Raw genomic sequence first — 15245 nt, 5'->3', positions numbered from 1 at the left:
GTTTTGGACCCAATGCTTAGGATGGACTGGATGTTTTGAACATAAACAAGTCATTAGAGGCTTTGTTTGAGCCAAAGCTGACAGCGTAACGGCTCTATACGTCTTGTGTTTTTGGAGGAGCGCCCTGGACACAGCCCAAGTTGAAAACTCAAAGCAGTAAATCATAAGAACAAAAGGTGCTACAAGCTTGCTCTGCTATGTAGTGCGCACGAAAAGGACAGCGCAACTCACCCTGCGTTTTGCAGCCTGCACAAAACGTGCCGTGAATAGCCGACCTACAAGCTCACAAGGCGTTGCATGCGCCACATGTTATGAGTTTGTAGATCTGCTGATTTTCAGTGCTTAACTCAGACGTATTTAGGTTGTGAACCAACACGGCTGCCATGATAGAGGAGATGGGTGATATCAGCCTGTCTGCAGAGCTTAGCCTGTAGTTCGGCATTTGAGTTGTGTGTGTGTTTGGTGTGTGTTGGGTTGACCGAGAGTGTGTATGTGTGTATCTGAAAATGTTTGTCTTCATATGAAAGAGAAATATGAATGCAAAGCACAGTGTGAAATCCTCTGTCTGTGTGTGTGTGTGTGTGTGTATCGTCAGACTGAAAAGTAAGCACCACAGTGAAGCGCAGTGTGAAATCCCCCTTTTAGCTGGAGGCTTTGCCAGCATTGCCTCTATCAGTGTGTGTGGGAGTGTGTGTCTTGTTTGATCTGGAATCACTGGCCTTGTTGCTGCTCTTATCTGTGTGTGATTAACACACACACACACACACACACACACACACACACACACACACACACACACACACACACACACACACACACACACACACACTGCCCACTGCCACTTATTGTGCCCGTGTTTGATGGAAGATAAAAACTTTGCTTTTGCTCTTTCTCTCTCTCTGTCTCTCTCTCTCTTTTAACCCTTTCCCTATTCGGCTTTGCCCATTTCCTCTGTTCTCCAGCCCAATTATGCCCACTAACATGCCGCTTTAATTCGTAAATGGATGCACACCCACATTTATGTGTGTTCAAACGTTCACCACAAGATGCCACTGTGTGCACTGAGAAAGCATGTGTGGAACAGAAGTCTCTGTCTGTGTGTGTGTGTGTGTGTGTCTGTGTGTGCGTGGTCATATACTGTACTGTAGCGACCCCAAACTTTTCAAATGTCGTCTCTTGTCTTACATCTACGGCTCTGGTACAGTGGTTTGCAAGATTCCCCCCGGAAACTCTCACAGACAGACTGTGGGTTGGGATCCCCAGGGGGGGCGGGGGTCCCCAGATGATAGTGATATGACAATAAGACCTCTATAATACCTTGAAAGAAAAGAAAGGAAAAAAAAGTCAAATAACATAAGAGGCAAAAACTGTGAAAACAGTCGATCTACAAGCTCACAACGAAATTGAATTCCTCAACTCCTACTTTATAAGTGCTTATCAGGGTGGGGGGTCCCCAGTTCAAATTTGATTATTTTGGGGGGTCACGGCCTGAAAAGGTTGAGAACCAATGAATTATGGATTGTCTATGACGTATGATATGACTGCACATTTAGGCAAGATGTCAGCCCGATGTGGCCACCTTTCACTTCCATTCATTATAAAGTTAAATATTAAAACAAATATGAAACGAGGGGGGGGGGGATCATGGAGGTAGTGAGGTACTTCTTTGGCTTACTGTCAGTGTGCAAAACAAACGTGGCGCTGACGCTTTAATAATTTGCAGCTTGGTTACAGTGTTCACAGCTGTGTTATTTAGTTTGGAAGAACTCTGCACCAGTCAAATCTCGTCACAATGGCAAGTGTCAGCAGGCACGGTGAGAATATGAAGATTAATATTTTCACAGTTTGTACAAAAGGTATGTTGTGACACAATGCTGATGAAGGCTTGATGCCGAAACACGTACACTGTCTGCAGTTTGCCAGTGTTTTGTTTTGTGGAATTTTAAAACAAGTACAGCAGTACATCAAATGCATCAATTGCCTTGCCAAGTTTTAGTAATAAAAGTGCCTAAAGGACAGTTCTGTGAGTGTTATTCTCTTTTATAATATTTTCACTGGGACACTTACTCTGCCTACAACTACTCTAACTGACAGTTTTTTTTAGGGTTCAAGGTATCCACTTGAACCTATGTTCGGTTACTGTATTGTCTATTTCTCCCTCTTTCTCTCAAAAACATTCTTGAGAGTAATGTTTAGTTGTAAATTACATTGTGCGTTTGTTTACATAGCTATCATGTTGGATACAGTCAAATTAAGCAGCGCAGCAGGTGCTCTGAGTCTTTGATTAGACAGCGGTCTGTTATAGAGCTCATCGGTCATTATTCAGAAATAACACACAGCTGAATTCAGTGATTGACCAATCAGAATCAAGCATTCGACCAAGCCTTGCAATAATTTGCTTTAATCCATGAGCACCTCACTGAAGCCCCTCCACACAGTTTGAGCCAGGGCACACCCAATGAGCTGTGCCTGAGCTCATGGATAGGTGCACGTCTGTTGGCATCTCCTGCCGGTACGTGGACTGTGGCTGCTGTTGCTGTCTGGCACGTGGGCTGGGCCTGCTGGTAGGGCTCCTGGTAGGTGACGTCAGGTCTGGCAGTTTCAGATTGTCCCCCCCCCGCCTCCTCCGCTGAATATTATGCTCCAGTCATTGGCATATTGGCCGATGCTGCACCCCACAGCAGACTCCAGCAGCTGTAGTCGCCATCTGGGCAAACGTGCCTGGCTGCGTGGGCACTGTAGCCAGAGCAGCCAGGGCTGATGGAGGGTCATTGGTAATGGTTGGAGCTGGGGCATGAGAGGGAGGGGGTCTGTGGCCTAAAATCAATGACCTAAATTGTACCCAAACCACAACAAAACTCTCCTGAACTCCACTCAACACAAAAAATCCCCTCCCCTCCCCATCCCATCCCAACCCAACCCAACCCTGCCAAGTCATATCTGTGGGTATAAAGCCATTACAAAAGATACAACCCTCCACTATTCTAAAACCCCTGGAAATACCAACGTTGGATCTTCCCAGAACAGCTGAGAACAGACGCAAGCCTATCAGCATCCACGCAGCCAGCGGTCTGTCTGATGTGAACAACCCAGATAGATGACTGCTCCAACCCCGCGCGTGTTTGACAGATAAAGCCGGCAGCTTGCCACCAGTATCCCCCGGCTTCAAACGAATGCAACCGCGAGTTCTAAAATAAACTCTCGCACGCGGCTCCGGAGCCACAGCAGTCTATACACAAAGTATATCGTCGCTGTCGGGCAGAAACCTCTATCTCCATATTTCAACTTTTTAACGTTTCTTTCGTAAATAAATGCCCACCTTGTGGTACGAGATAGTCACGTAAAAGTATCCAAAATAGCCTGTGAGCTTGTAGATTTTCTATTTCTCCGCAATTTTTGAAACCTTTTTAAAGTTAAAGTGAAAGCGGATAAGTGTGTCCTCGGGTTTTTATAAATATTGAACTAATGAAAAGTATTGACAAGAACAAGAGTCACCAGATAACATCTACATTTAATCCGTTGTAACACAGCTTCTTTTTTCCATTTCCTGGAAAGTAACAGCTTTGGACGCGCAGGTTTCCTCTCGACAGGGATGATAAATTGAGCCTCAGAGTTACTCGGGGAAGCACAGGCTGCTTCCTGTTTTTCTCTGTTGCGACTAATAAGGCGGCAAGGCAGAGATGAGGCGGTAGGTTGAAGGCAACTGCATCAAAAGTAGTTCCAAAAGTATTGGAAAAACTTTTCACATTATGCGGCATTGATGCGTGGGCACGCTGTTTTTGCTGGAATCAGTTTTGTGTGTTTGTCAGTATGTCAGGGTTTATCTTGATGAAGTAGCTCATCCTTAACTCTGCTCGGTAGCTCACTGCTTCTCAAAGTGTTTTGAGGGGGTTCCAGGGGCTACCGAGCAAAATGCGGAATATTTAAATCACTTTAACCCTATTTAAGAAAGAAAAAATCACACCCAGTGTGAAGTGGGCGGTGTCTTGCTAGCTAATCACAATACTGAATGGAGTCAACCAATCATGTACAAAAAATAAATACATTTATTGAAACACTCTTTATGAGTGTGTGATTCACTTAAAAAAATCACACCCAGTGTGAAGTGGGCGGTGTGGTCACAAGTGATGGAAGAAGTGATGGAAGAAACCATAACTTAAAAAAAACAGATGTATGTTTTTTTTAAAGTTATGGTTTCTTATATAGGGCTATGCACATGTGTCATGTTTCCCTAGCCAATCACAGTCCTGAATAGACTGTGATTGGCCAATCACAGTGCAGGGTTAGGGGGGTACATTTGTGGCCAATCACAGCGCAGGATTTGGTGTGCAAATATCCAAACCTCACATATAGGGGCGGTTTCACCGCCCAAAAAAACATAAATGTGTTTTTTAAAGTGCATAGTCCTATTTATAGGGCTATGCACATGTGTCATGTTTCACTAGCCAATCACAGTCCTGAATAGACTGTGATTGGCCAATCACGGTGCAGGGTTAGGGGGGTACACTGGTGGCCAATCACAGCGCAGGATTGGGGGGTGCAAATATCCAAACCTCACATATAGGGGCGGTTTCACCGCCCAAAAAAACATAAATGTGTTTTTTAAAGTGCATAGTCCTATTTATAGGGCTATGCACATGTGTCATGTTTCACTAGCCAATCACAGTCCTGAATAGACTGTGATTGGCCAATCACGGTGCAGGGTTAGGGGGGTACACTGGTGGCCAATCACAGCGCAGGATTGGGGGGTGCAAATATCCAAACCTCACATATAGGGGCGGTTTCACCGCCCCAAAATCTTCTCCCTGGCATAACAGCTTTTCAAATTGGGGCCAAATACAATGTGGGGGTCCTTGACCTGAAAAGGTTTGAGAACCACTGCAGTAGCTCCATGGAGTGCCAGTCTTGACGGACACGCAGAAACTGATCCTCCACGCAAACAATTTCATCTCTAAAGCTTCGTATCTAAGTAGCTAAATGGACCCATCCAAATCCCAAACTGCATATTTTACTGTGTACTGTATGTATTTTTCGGTCCAGTACATCTATCTGTATATCTATATCTGGTCTGTCTGTCTTTCCACTGTGTCTGTCTGGCTCCCTCAGTCTGCCTGTTGATCTTGATCTTATTGTGTGTGTGTGTGTGACTGTCTGTCGTCATGTCTGTCCGTCGTCCCCACTCGGCAAGTTTTGTGTCACACAGATCATGTCTAATCATGAGAGACACAGGGCGATACAGAGAGAGAGAGAAGTAGAGACAGAAAGAGGGATGACACAGAAGTTGAGAGAGACAAGCGAGGAGGAATGTGTTGAAAGAGAGAACAAAAGTGAGTGGGAGGCGGGATGCATTGAGAGCGACGGCGAGAGATAGAGAGGGGGATAAGTTGAGAAAAGAGGAGCAGAGAGAGGGTGAGAGAGATGGAAAGAAGAGAGAAAAGCAGATTTACTCCGCAGAGGAATTTAGCTGTTGCCTAGCAACGGTCGGAAAGATCTGTCCCTAATTCAGCTCTGCTCTCTATCCCTCTCTCTTTTTTACTCTCTTTCTCTCTCTGTCTCCCTCTCTCACTTTTTCCATTGATGCTTTCCTCCGCTCTGCCTATATTGTTGTGTCCGTCTCACATTTTTGTTCCTCCCTCCTTCACTTAACTTTGCTTTCCCGTGGGCCGTAGTTTTGTAGGTTTTTACCAGCTTGCTTGAAGAGCTAGCTGGTCTATGACTAGACGCTGCAACTAGGCAACACTTTCACAACACTTTCACAACACTTTCACAACACTTTCACAACACTTTCTCCAATGAGGGCTCGCCATCCTCTCAGAGTATGGGATCTAAACAGCTGCAGCGGACACACACAGTAGAGACCACAGCGGTGTCACATTTCACTTACCGGGGGATGTACACGTACACAAAGTATGCATGCTTTATCTCTACAACAACAACCTGTAGTGACTAACAATTCCACCGGAGTTTGGGGCTAACACTTAGCACATAGCAGTGACATAAGGTACTTGTGTGGTTAGGTGGTGCAGAGGAGGCAATGTGGAGCGCCGCCTGCTACTACGAGAAATGTTTCATATTTACTATCTTAATTCTATGGCTCCTCATGGTTTAAATGATAATGATTAATATTGTTTATTGTATTTTTTATTTTTGTATATATCTGACTGTGTTGACTCTCTGTTTATAGCTCAGAGAGCTTTATTTCCATACATTGTGGACAGGTATTTTGTATAGGGTATGGACACTTATTATGTACTCAAAATGTTTTCCTCTTTCCTGATGGCCACATAGGATGAATAATGGCTTATCTATGGACCTGTCATAGACTCTAGAATTACATATTGGGGAGTTGTCCCCGGGTGCCTTCACTCAGTGATTAGTGAATTCTGCCCTCTCTTGTCTTTTTATACCTGTCTCCTCACTCAGCTCAGTATACCTGACGAAGGCCACATCCGCCGAAACGTAGTTTTTTGACCGCTTCATTAATTAAATTATTTTGGGAGCATTAAGGCGATGTGCGGACCCTTTCCTTTTGTTCATAAGGTACTCGTGTGCCTTGAATATACTTGAAAGGCAAAGAGTGACATGGTTTGTTTTTCGCCTTGAAAACAATGAAAGGCAGACAATGTTGCCATACTGTCTGAATGGGAAAACACGTTTTTGCCAGACCCAAGGGGTCGGGCTTACATGAGGCTTTGTATCTGTTTTCTCCATACATGGTATGTCACTTTGTCCCCCGGCCCCAGCCAAAAAAGTCTGTCCCTCTTTCGTCATGAACTATTCATGACATCATTTGTAGGTGTGTTACATACTAGGACTTCATTCTGGGTCTGGCAGAACCAGGTCTCCTGGTCTTGTTATTTTATTAGGACTCATAGAATTTCCCTGGGACCCATTCAAATGACCACTCATGGGTCCTGGAACCCACTGACTATATTGAAAACCTAACATCACTGCTACTGCTTAGATGTGGAGTTGTTTTGTTGCATTGGAATTGCTGAGAGTTTATTTTAAAGACATCTTTTAGATTGTTCAAGACAGGATATTTAAATGTAATATTTAGTTTACATTACATTTTGTGCTGCAGATACAAAAACAATTATGATTGCTGCAAGCTGGTATAATAATGACTGTGTCATTTCTTGATTTCTTACGGCATAGCTTTGAAAGAGACTGTCTATAAGTGGGTGTGTGCGTGTGTGTGTGTGTGTGTGTGTGTGTGTGTGTGTGTGCGCGCGTGTGTGTGTATGCACGTGTGCGCTCACGTGTGTGTTTGTCTGGAGCTACTCTCGCAAATCGCTTGACCAATAAGCAGGACATTTCTTGTGCACTTTGCTATTAGGCTAAATTACAGAAAGCCCAGTGTCAAGAATATACGGTATATCATTTATATTATGTTATAAAAAGTAAAAAGGCAGGGCACACTAAGCATTCCCCCATGGAGTGCGCCGACACTTTTTCCTTTTTTATAACTTTTTATTTTCAATGTGAAAAAAACAGCAACAATGCCCTTTACTCTGAGTTCACTTTTGGATGTCTCAGTTCTCCACTCCCGTGGCAAAGTTTGAAAGTCTTTGAAAGAAGTGGGCTCGTTTGTGTTCCTTTTAACTTTTTTTTCCTTCCCCCCTGCCTTCCTCTGGCTCCCTTTTTTATCATGGAGACCTTTTGTTCTTGATAGCCATAGCAGCTTTATGTGAAATTGTTCAAATTTGACAGTGAACCTCCCACACAATTATAGTTAGCAAACAGTGCTATGTTAGCTAGCTGACTTATCACTGTGGTATCTGGACTTTCAGATCCCCACACACCTGCAGACTTCACTGAAGACGTACCGTACCCATTTAATTGAGACACAGAGTATGGCAGGCAGGAACAGAGACAGGGACTGACACTCTACAATAAATTGCTCTCTCTGCGATAGTAGTTTATGAAGCCACCTTTTTTCACAGCACTTTCAGCACATTTTAAAAGGAGATCATCTCTCTCTCTCTCTCTCTCACTCACTCACTCTCTCTCTCTCTCTGTCTGCAGCCATCCCACTGGGGTTGATCGTGGTTCCTGGAGACAGTGACTTGGAAACATGCAGAGCTCACATAGAGAGACTACAGGAGGTAAGATGGAGAGACAGAGGGAGGGTGGGAGGGAGGAATGGACATACAGTATAGGTGTATGTGTGGTTTGTGTGAATCAACCAGTATGACCTGCTGAATCAGGACTAGATATCAAGATTCTCATTGGGCTACAATGACTGTCCCTGCACGTGGGAGAGTCCCCCTATTGCAAAACAACTTAAAAATAAAAATAAAATAAAAAATTGCTGAAATTAGCCAATATATCCATCTACATGTGCGTGTGCTTGTAGATCTGCTATTACTTTGAATATTTATGTCTACAGCATATGCATGTACTGGATATATGTAAAAATAGTTGTTATTACTATTTTCATTTCCCTCTCCTTTCCAATTGGCCACACTGGTGCCCCCCCCCTCTGACGGCCCCCACTTTGAAAACCTGTGTGTTAGATAATATTTGGGGTCGCTGATGCTTGGGACGTCCTCTCCTCTCCTCTCCTCTCCTCTCCTCTCCTCTCCTCTCCTCTCCTCTCCTCTCCTCTCCAGGATTTTTGCTTTGTTCGTCCCTCCCCCTTGAGATACGTGGCGGTACAGGTTGGTAGTTTGACGCTGGAGCTTGTTGTGTGATGTTCCGTCTCGCTCAGAGACACACAGGGGAACGCGTGCGAACAGCCTTGGCATTAGAACCTCCTCCATTCCAATGCAACATCCCACGTTGGTTCATTAGCATACCTTTGAATTGTTCAGCGGCCTTTCCTGAAGTGACATCCATTTGTCCCTATAGCTTCTAACACTACATGTCCCGCTCTTGCAGAGATTCATCATTAGTTGCTCAGTAATAGAGGACCCGAAAGGCAAAGTGGCAAGTTGAAATACAAGAAAAACAAACAAACCCCAGTAAATCCAGTTGGCACTGTCTTGACAGCCAGCTGGTGGGGACGAAGAATTAGGTCGCAAGATGTTGAACTTCATGGGCCCCCGCTTAGGAGCTCTTAAGAGCTTCTGGTACAGTATGTCTGTGTGTTCAAAGAAGTATACTTTTTCAGACCAGGAGGAACAAAATAGACGGAGCAGAAAAGATGGCCAGTGAATTCCCTTGGAATCTCCATATGCTTTAAATTTGGACAGCTCATGTGGCGTAAACGTATGCCCACGCAGATATAACACAACAGATTCTCAGTGGGTTTGCAAAGCTCACAGCATGACTGCACTGACATCTAAGCATTAAACAAAGCGTGTGCACACACGCGCACAGACACGCACGCACATACATACACACGCACATACATACACAGAAGCAATACTTTAAACGCAAAGCCCATACATGGCAGTTAGAGTATAGGAAACCAAACACCACAGAATTCTCTGTCACTATTAAAATCTCAGCTACAGCCTTTTTATTGATGGTCCGTGTCAGCCTTCGAGCCATGGAACCCTATGAAACATTCACTCCCATTGACTCGTATTGAGTTCAGTTCACTCGTATTGACTCCCTTTCACCCCAACTGTACACCAGTGGTGGTCAGCGATAGCAAGATTCCCTTACAGGGATCAATGTTGAACCCAGAAAGGGTCACAGGAGCATCCTGTTGGATCAATCAGTTGGTATTATATTCCACACAACACAGACCGCAGACACCGGGGGAAGTAATGGGGTTTGAGTCTCTCTCAAGCCCACCCTCCTGTCACACCCTCTCTCTCTCTCCCTCTCTCTCTACCTCCTGACCCCTGGACCTTCTCTGCGGTGCTAAATAACGGCAGAATTGCCTTGAAAACCTTCTAAAACAAAGGGTGATGTTTGTGTCACCGTATGGAACGAATGAACACAATCAATGAGGGATGGTTGTGGTCTCGTGGCACACGGAGGACAAGATGGGGTTTATTTATGTATTTAATTTTTTTTCCCCCTTTTCTCCCAATTGTAGTCGTTATGCCAATTCCAGACTCCCTATGTCATCCTAGTCCCTTGCCTCTGTTAAAGGTAGGGTAAGTGATATTTTTTGGTTAAAACAAAAAGTATTTTGTTAAAAGGTTAAAGCACTATATTCTGATAGTAATCATTGCTATAGAGTGTTTGTTCAGTAACAGGAGTCTCCCCGTCTCTCCAGCTCTTTAATAAACAGAAGATACATTTTCCGGTAGGTGTCAAAATCTCAGCCAATCAGGAGAAAGTACCCATTTTTAAGCTTCATTTTTATAGTGTTCCAGTTCAAATTTTGCCTGCTCATTTCTTAGTGTCATCACTTCCAATTTCACTTGTTTAATCTATATCCTGATTGAGTTCTCTATCCTGATTGGATAAAATTGGAAATGAAACTGAAACTGAAACGAAAATGCATTTTCTGTTTTATAAAGAGCTGGAGAGACAAGGAGACTTATTTTACTGAACAAACACTCTATGGCAATGAGTACTATCAGAATATAGAGCTATTTAACACTTATTTTAACCAAAGAAAATCACTTACCCTACCTTTAACTCCTACAGTCGGTCCTAAGGCACTGACAATCACGTGTCTCCTCGTGGTGTCAAGGCTGCTTCTTTTCAGCTGACGGTGAGGAGTTTCCCCGGGAGTAACGTAACGCACGCGGAGGAACACCCTATACCTCGCTAGTTCCACACCGACCTGAAATGGTGCCCCCTGACCAGCCTGTAGGAGTTGCTTGTGTAGAGATTGCCGTCCCTGCTGGCTTCCCTCCCGAGAAGACGCTGCCAATAATTGTGTTCATTGGAGTGCCCAGCCAAGCTGGAGGCACTGCGGAGGGTTCGAACCACTAGTCTCCACGTTGGTGGGCCGGTACTTTACCTCTGCGCCACCTGAGCGGTGAGCGCCCCCGCACCAGATGGGAATTAGGAACGAAACAGCTCGAGGTCAAGCACTTGCTGCCCCCTTGTGAATATGCACACATTATGTACAAAATCTCACATGCAGACACACTTTCACACATGCACTCAGGTGCAGTAATTCCCCTTCTCTTTTAAACACAGAGACACACACACACACACACACACACACACACACACACACACACACACACACACACACACACACACACACACACACACACACACACACACACACACACAAACATGTATAAGTATGCACGCAAACACACAGTCAGGTCTGCGGCTTATTTTTTTTCAGCCTCATCCAACAGAGTCGGGTCTCTCTTTGATCAAATATTCCCTCTCATCTCATTGTAATAGAAATGGAGGGAGATGGACAGAGCAGCGAGTGAAACGCGGGAAGACTCAGAGGAGGGGAAAACGGAGTGAGAGAGAGAGAGAGAGAGAGAGAGAGAGAGAGAGAGAGAGAGAGAGATTGATGGGTGGCCCCGGGGAGGGGCCCAGTGAATGAATACCAAAGTGGGTGAAGGTGGAGGTGGAGACGGAACACGGCTGACTGCAACATCCCTCCATACCTCCAGAGATCAAAGAGCACGTGCGCCGTGCGAACACTGTTGACATGTACACCATACAGGAGCACACCCACGTAGACAGTGTCAAGTCAACATTACATCGTTGCTAGGAGACACGTGAAACCTTTGTCAACGACATGTTTACACCACTAGCCAAAACTTAAAGTTAACTGAGATGTTTTTGTATAGGCTAGATACAGTAATTGGATTACTAATAGCCCTTTCTCTGATAGTTTGCTTCCCAGTGCAACGGTTACAAACAATAAGTCTATAAAGGTTGGAGTGTTCAGGTAGCTGGCCTTATTATTACACCTCTGATGTTGCACATCAACCCTAGCGTCACTATTCAGGGGAAAGAGTCCGCATAATTAGCGGATCTATTGTTTATTGTTTATTTTAGATCCCCATTAGCCACTGCCTCAGCAGTGACTCCTGGGGTCAAACAGTACAATTTAAAAAAAAAAGTACAGTGCAATTAAAAAATATCATTGACAAGCAAAAATAAAATAACAATTAAAGAACCAATACAATTCCCATGGTGGACTATATGCATGCATGGCAGGGGCGTCACTAGCTCACTAGGATCTGTTTGTGCAGATTGCACAAATGGCACATGGTTCTCTCACTATCTCTTTCTCTGCCTCCCCCTGCTCCCCCCCCCCCCCCACTCCCAATTACTTCCTCCAACATGCATACACAAACATGCACATAGACAAACATGCACACAAATGTACACACCTTGTGGTGACATGACTTACCCATAAGTGCCTCAGCAATGGAAGATAATACATTATACATCAGTATCATACTGTACATACAGCCAGATAGACACGCACACACTTTTACACACACTCACACACACACACACACACACACACACACACACACACACACACACACGCACACACGCACTGTTGAGGTTCTTTGATTCCCCTGTGTGTCTCTTCGTGGAAGCATGAAGGCTACTGTAGGTGAATCGATAGTGTTTTGCGTGTGTGTGTGTGTGTGTGTGTGTGTGTGTGTGTGTGTGTGTGTGTGTGTGTGTGTTTGTGCGCACACGTGTGTGCCATTGTTGATGCGGTTTGGTCACTTACTCGGACCGTGCTCTTTGTAAGTCACCCTGGAAAAGTGTGTGCCTATTTTGTTGTCAGTTGTAAGCATGATGCATGGTGACCGATTAATCTTTGTGTGTGTGTGTGTGTGTGTGTGTGTGTGTGTGTGTGTGTGTGTGCGTGTGAGTTTTTTGTGTGTGGATCTCTTAAGCATACAGTTGATTCGCTTTTGAGTTGCGAGTGCATTTTTGTGCACATGCGTGTTTGCGTTTGGCAGTGTGTTTGTGTGTGATTTATACAGAACGAGACAAACAGCAGAAATACAGCAAAAGTTACTTACTATATGTTTATTAATCATTCTCTTTGTGCAGCTAATATCCAGGCTGGTGTGTGTGTGTGTTTGTATACTGCTCACTCTGTATGTTTATATGCATGTTTCTGTTACAGCAGTATAAATCCCCTCCTACAATCTCCGTAGCCCCTTTAACCTGTGTTATTGCTGTGGAGGCGACTGGTTTTTCTATAGCTGCGTGTGCGTGTGCGTGTGCGTGTGCGTGTGCGTGTGCTCATGTGATATTATTTGTTTGTGGATTGACTGGATTCATGTTTGTTTTTGGAAATATGTTCAACTATTGGCTTTTTATTTTGTAATTTTTTTAAAAACACGTTTGCTCCTTTGAAAGTTTTGAATGTCTACCTGACACTTTTCTTTTTCTTTTCTTTTCTTGACCATGCACAGTAAAAAATGTACCATGCATAGTAAAAATGTACCATGCAGAGTCAAATTGACCATGCACAGTAAAATGTACCATGCAGAGTCAAATTGACCATGCACAGTTAAATGTACCATGCACAGTAAAATGTACCATGCACTAGGGGTGTGCCGATACACTAATTTCACCAAACGATACGATACGATATTTGGCTCACAACTTCGATACGATTTCGATACGATACGATACGAAAAAAAGCAAATGCAAACAAATAATTCTGTTTTTGCATTCAGACGCAAACTTGTAGCTTTTCAGCTACAATAGCCGTTTTGAATCCAAATAGGGCAATAGTGTGACACCTGACCCGAAAAAAAACAACATGTTGTCACCCTTTTCACCTCGGGGCTGTTTGCATGCCTGATTATTAATATTGTAAAAAATATATATATATCGTCACGAAAACGTATCGCGATATATCGCGGGACGATATATCGGCACACCCCTACCATGCACAGTAAAAATGTACCATGCACAGTACAAATTGACCCAAGTCGATCCTTGGGTCAATTCTTACACTCCCACAGTTAAATTTAACGCTGAGGATTTGACCGTATACTAACATGAATCAAAGATGTCAACTTGAAGTGATTGACTTTCTTGACAGCTATTGTAGCGACCAGTGATAATCTAGCCAATGTAAGCAAGTCCAGTCTAAATACACACAACAACGTTAGACCTTTTCACGGGCAGAGAGAAGGGGAGAAGAGATGAAAGTAGGGAAGAGAAGAGAATAGGGTAAAAAAAGACAAATGAAAGGGGAGAGGAGGAAAGGTTCACGAGAAAGTTCAGAATTAGGGGTGCAACAGTTAATCGAACTAATTGATTTAATTGATTATAAGAATAATAGATTTTAATACAATTATTGATTTTCAAAAATAGTAATACCGTTGTATGATAATTAGACTAAATGATTTAGTCGATAAACAATTGAAATATTTTGTACGTTATTTTTTAACCCATTGATACCTGGAACGCATCTGTGTCACTTTAGATGTCTTTGGCTATTCAAAAATAGCAGATATACAAGCTCATAGCGCGGCACCGAGTGCCGCGCTACGAGCTTGTAGATCTGCTATTTTTAAAAAATCTTGATTTTTTTTTAATTATTTTTTTTCTTCAAAAAACTGTTTGGATTTAGATTTTTTTAAAGAATCGCTTCAGGTCTTATTTAAACATTATCCGCCAAAAAATTCACTGGTTGGCTATTCAATGAAGCCAAAAGTAATCGGTAGAATAACCGCTAAGGAGGACAAGAGGAACAAGGTGTTACGTGGGTGAGAGGAGGTCTGACCTCCATGGTGTTTAGTGTCAGTGTTTGGAGGCAGGCGTGCCCGTAAATTAACGTCCTACTTGATCATAGTCACTCAAAAGCATCAAAGTAGCAGATCCACAAGTTCGAAAAGCAGTGCAAATCGACGCGTTTCGAGCTTGTGGATTTTTTAAATTTGAATCCTGAGTCACAGAGTCAAAGTCACAGTTTTGCACATATTAGGTTTCCACCCGACAGAGACGCTATAGAGACATGTGGAGAAGAGAATAAGAGATTAAGACAAGAGACAAAATGGAGAGAGAGAGAGAGAGAGTCAGTGAGCATTCACTTGTATTTCTGCTAGTATCTTGTCAAGATGCAAGGCATGTCTGGGGAGCTTAAAATAAATTGCCTCTTCTCATTTCATTTATTTTCTTTACTTTTTTGTATTACGTTTGCAGTAGCTGTTATAACTTTACTAAACATTGTTTTGCACTCGTCACATACAAACCAAGGGTTGCTTTTTTAAATATAACACAGGTGGTTCTTGTCACTTTCCATTCCCCTAGAGGCGAGATAATGAATTCAAATAATAAGCGATTGAATCTTGGTTTTAAATAAAGATGTGTGAGTGGGAACATTGTTGTGTTTCCCAAGAGTCTCTACTGACTTTGTGTCGGTGCTG

General features: G+C 43.5%; 1 protein-coding gene across 2 annotated transcripts in view; it reads left to right on the top strand.

Moving 5' to 3' along the window:
- dgkza (diacylglycerol kinase, zeta a) overlaps positions 1 to 15245 on the top strand; it is a 90499-nt gene that overhangs the window by 19473 nt on the left and 55781 nt on the right. For both annotated transcript variants that reach the window (XM_080422680.1, XM_080422679.1), the window contains one exon: positions 8029 to 8108. In XM_080422680.1, the coding sequence (XP_080278806.1) occupies positions 8029 to 8108 (80 nt within the window). The remainder of the gene's footprint in view (positions 1 to 8028; positions 8109 to 15245) is intronic.

Source organism: Gymnoscopelus braueri (genome assembly GCF_963280865.1).
Source record: "Gymnoscopelus braueri genome assembly, chromosome: 24".
In the NCBI taxonomy this organism is placed as follows: Eukaryota; Metazoa; Chordata; class Actinopteri; order Myctophiformes; family Myctophidae; genus Gymnoscopelus; species Gymnoscopelus braueri.
The sequence above is the reverse complement of the archived record's forward strand: the minus strand, read 5'-3'. Positions and strand labels throughout refer to the sequence as shown.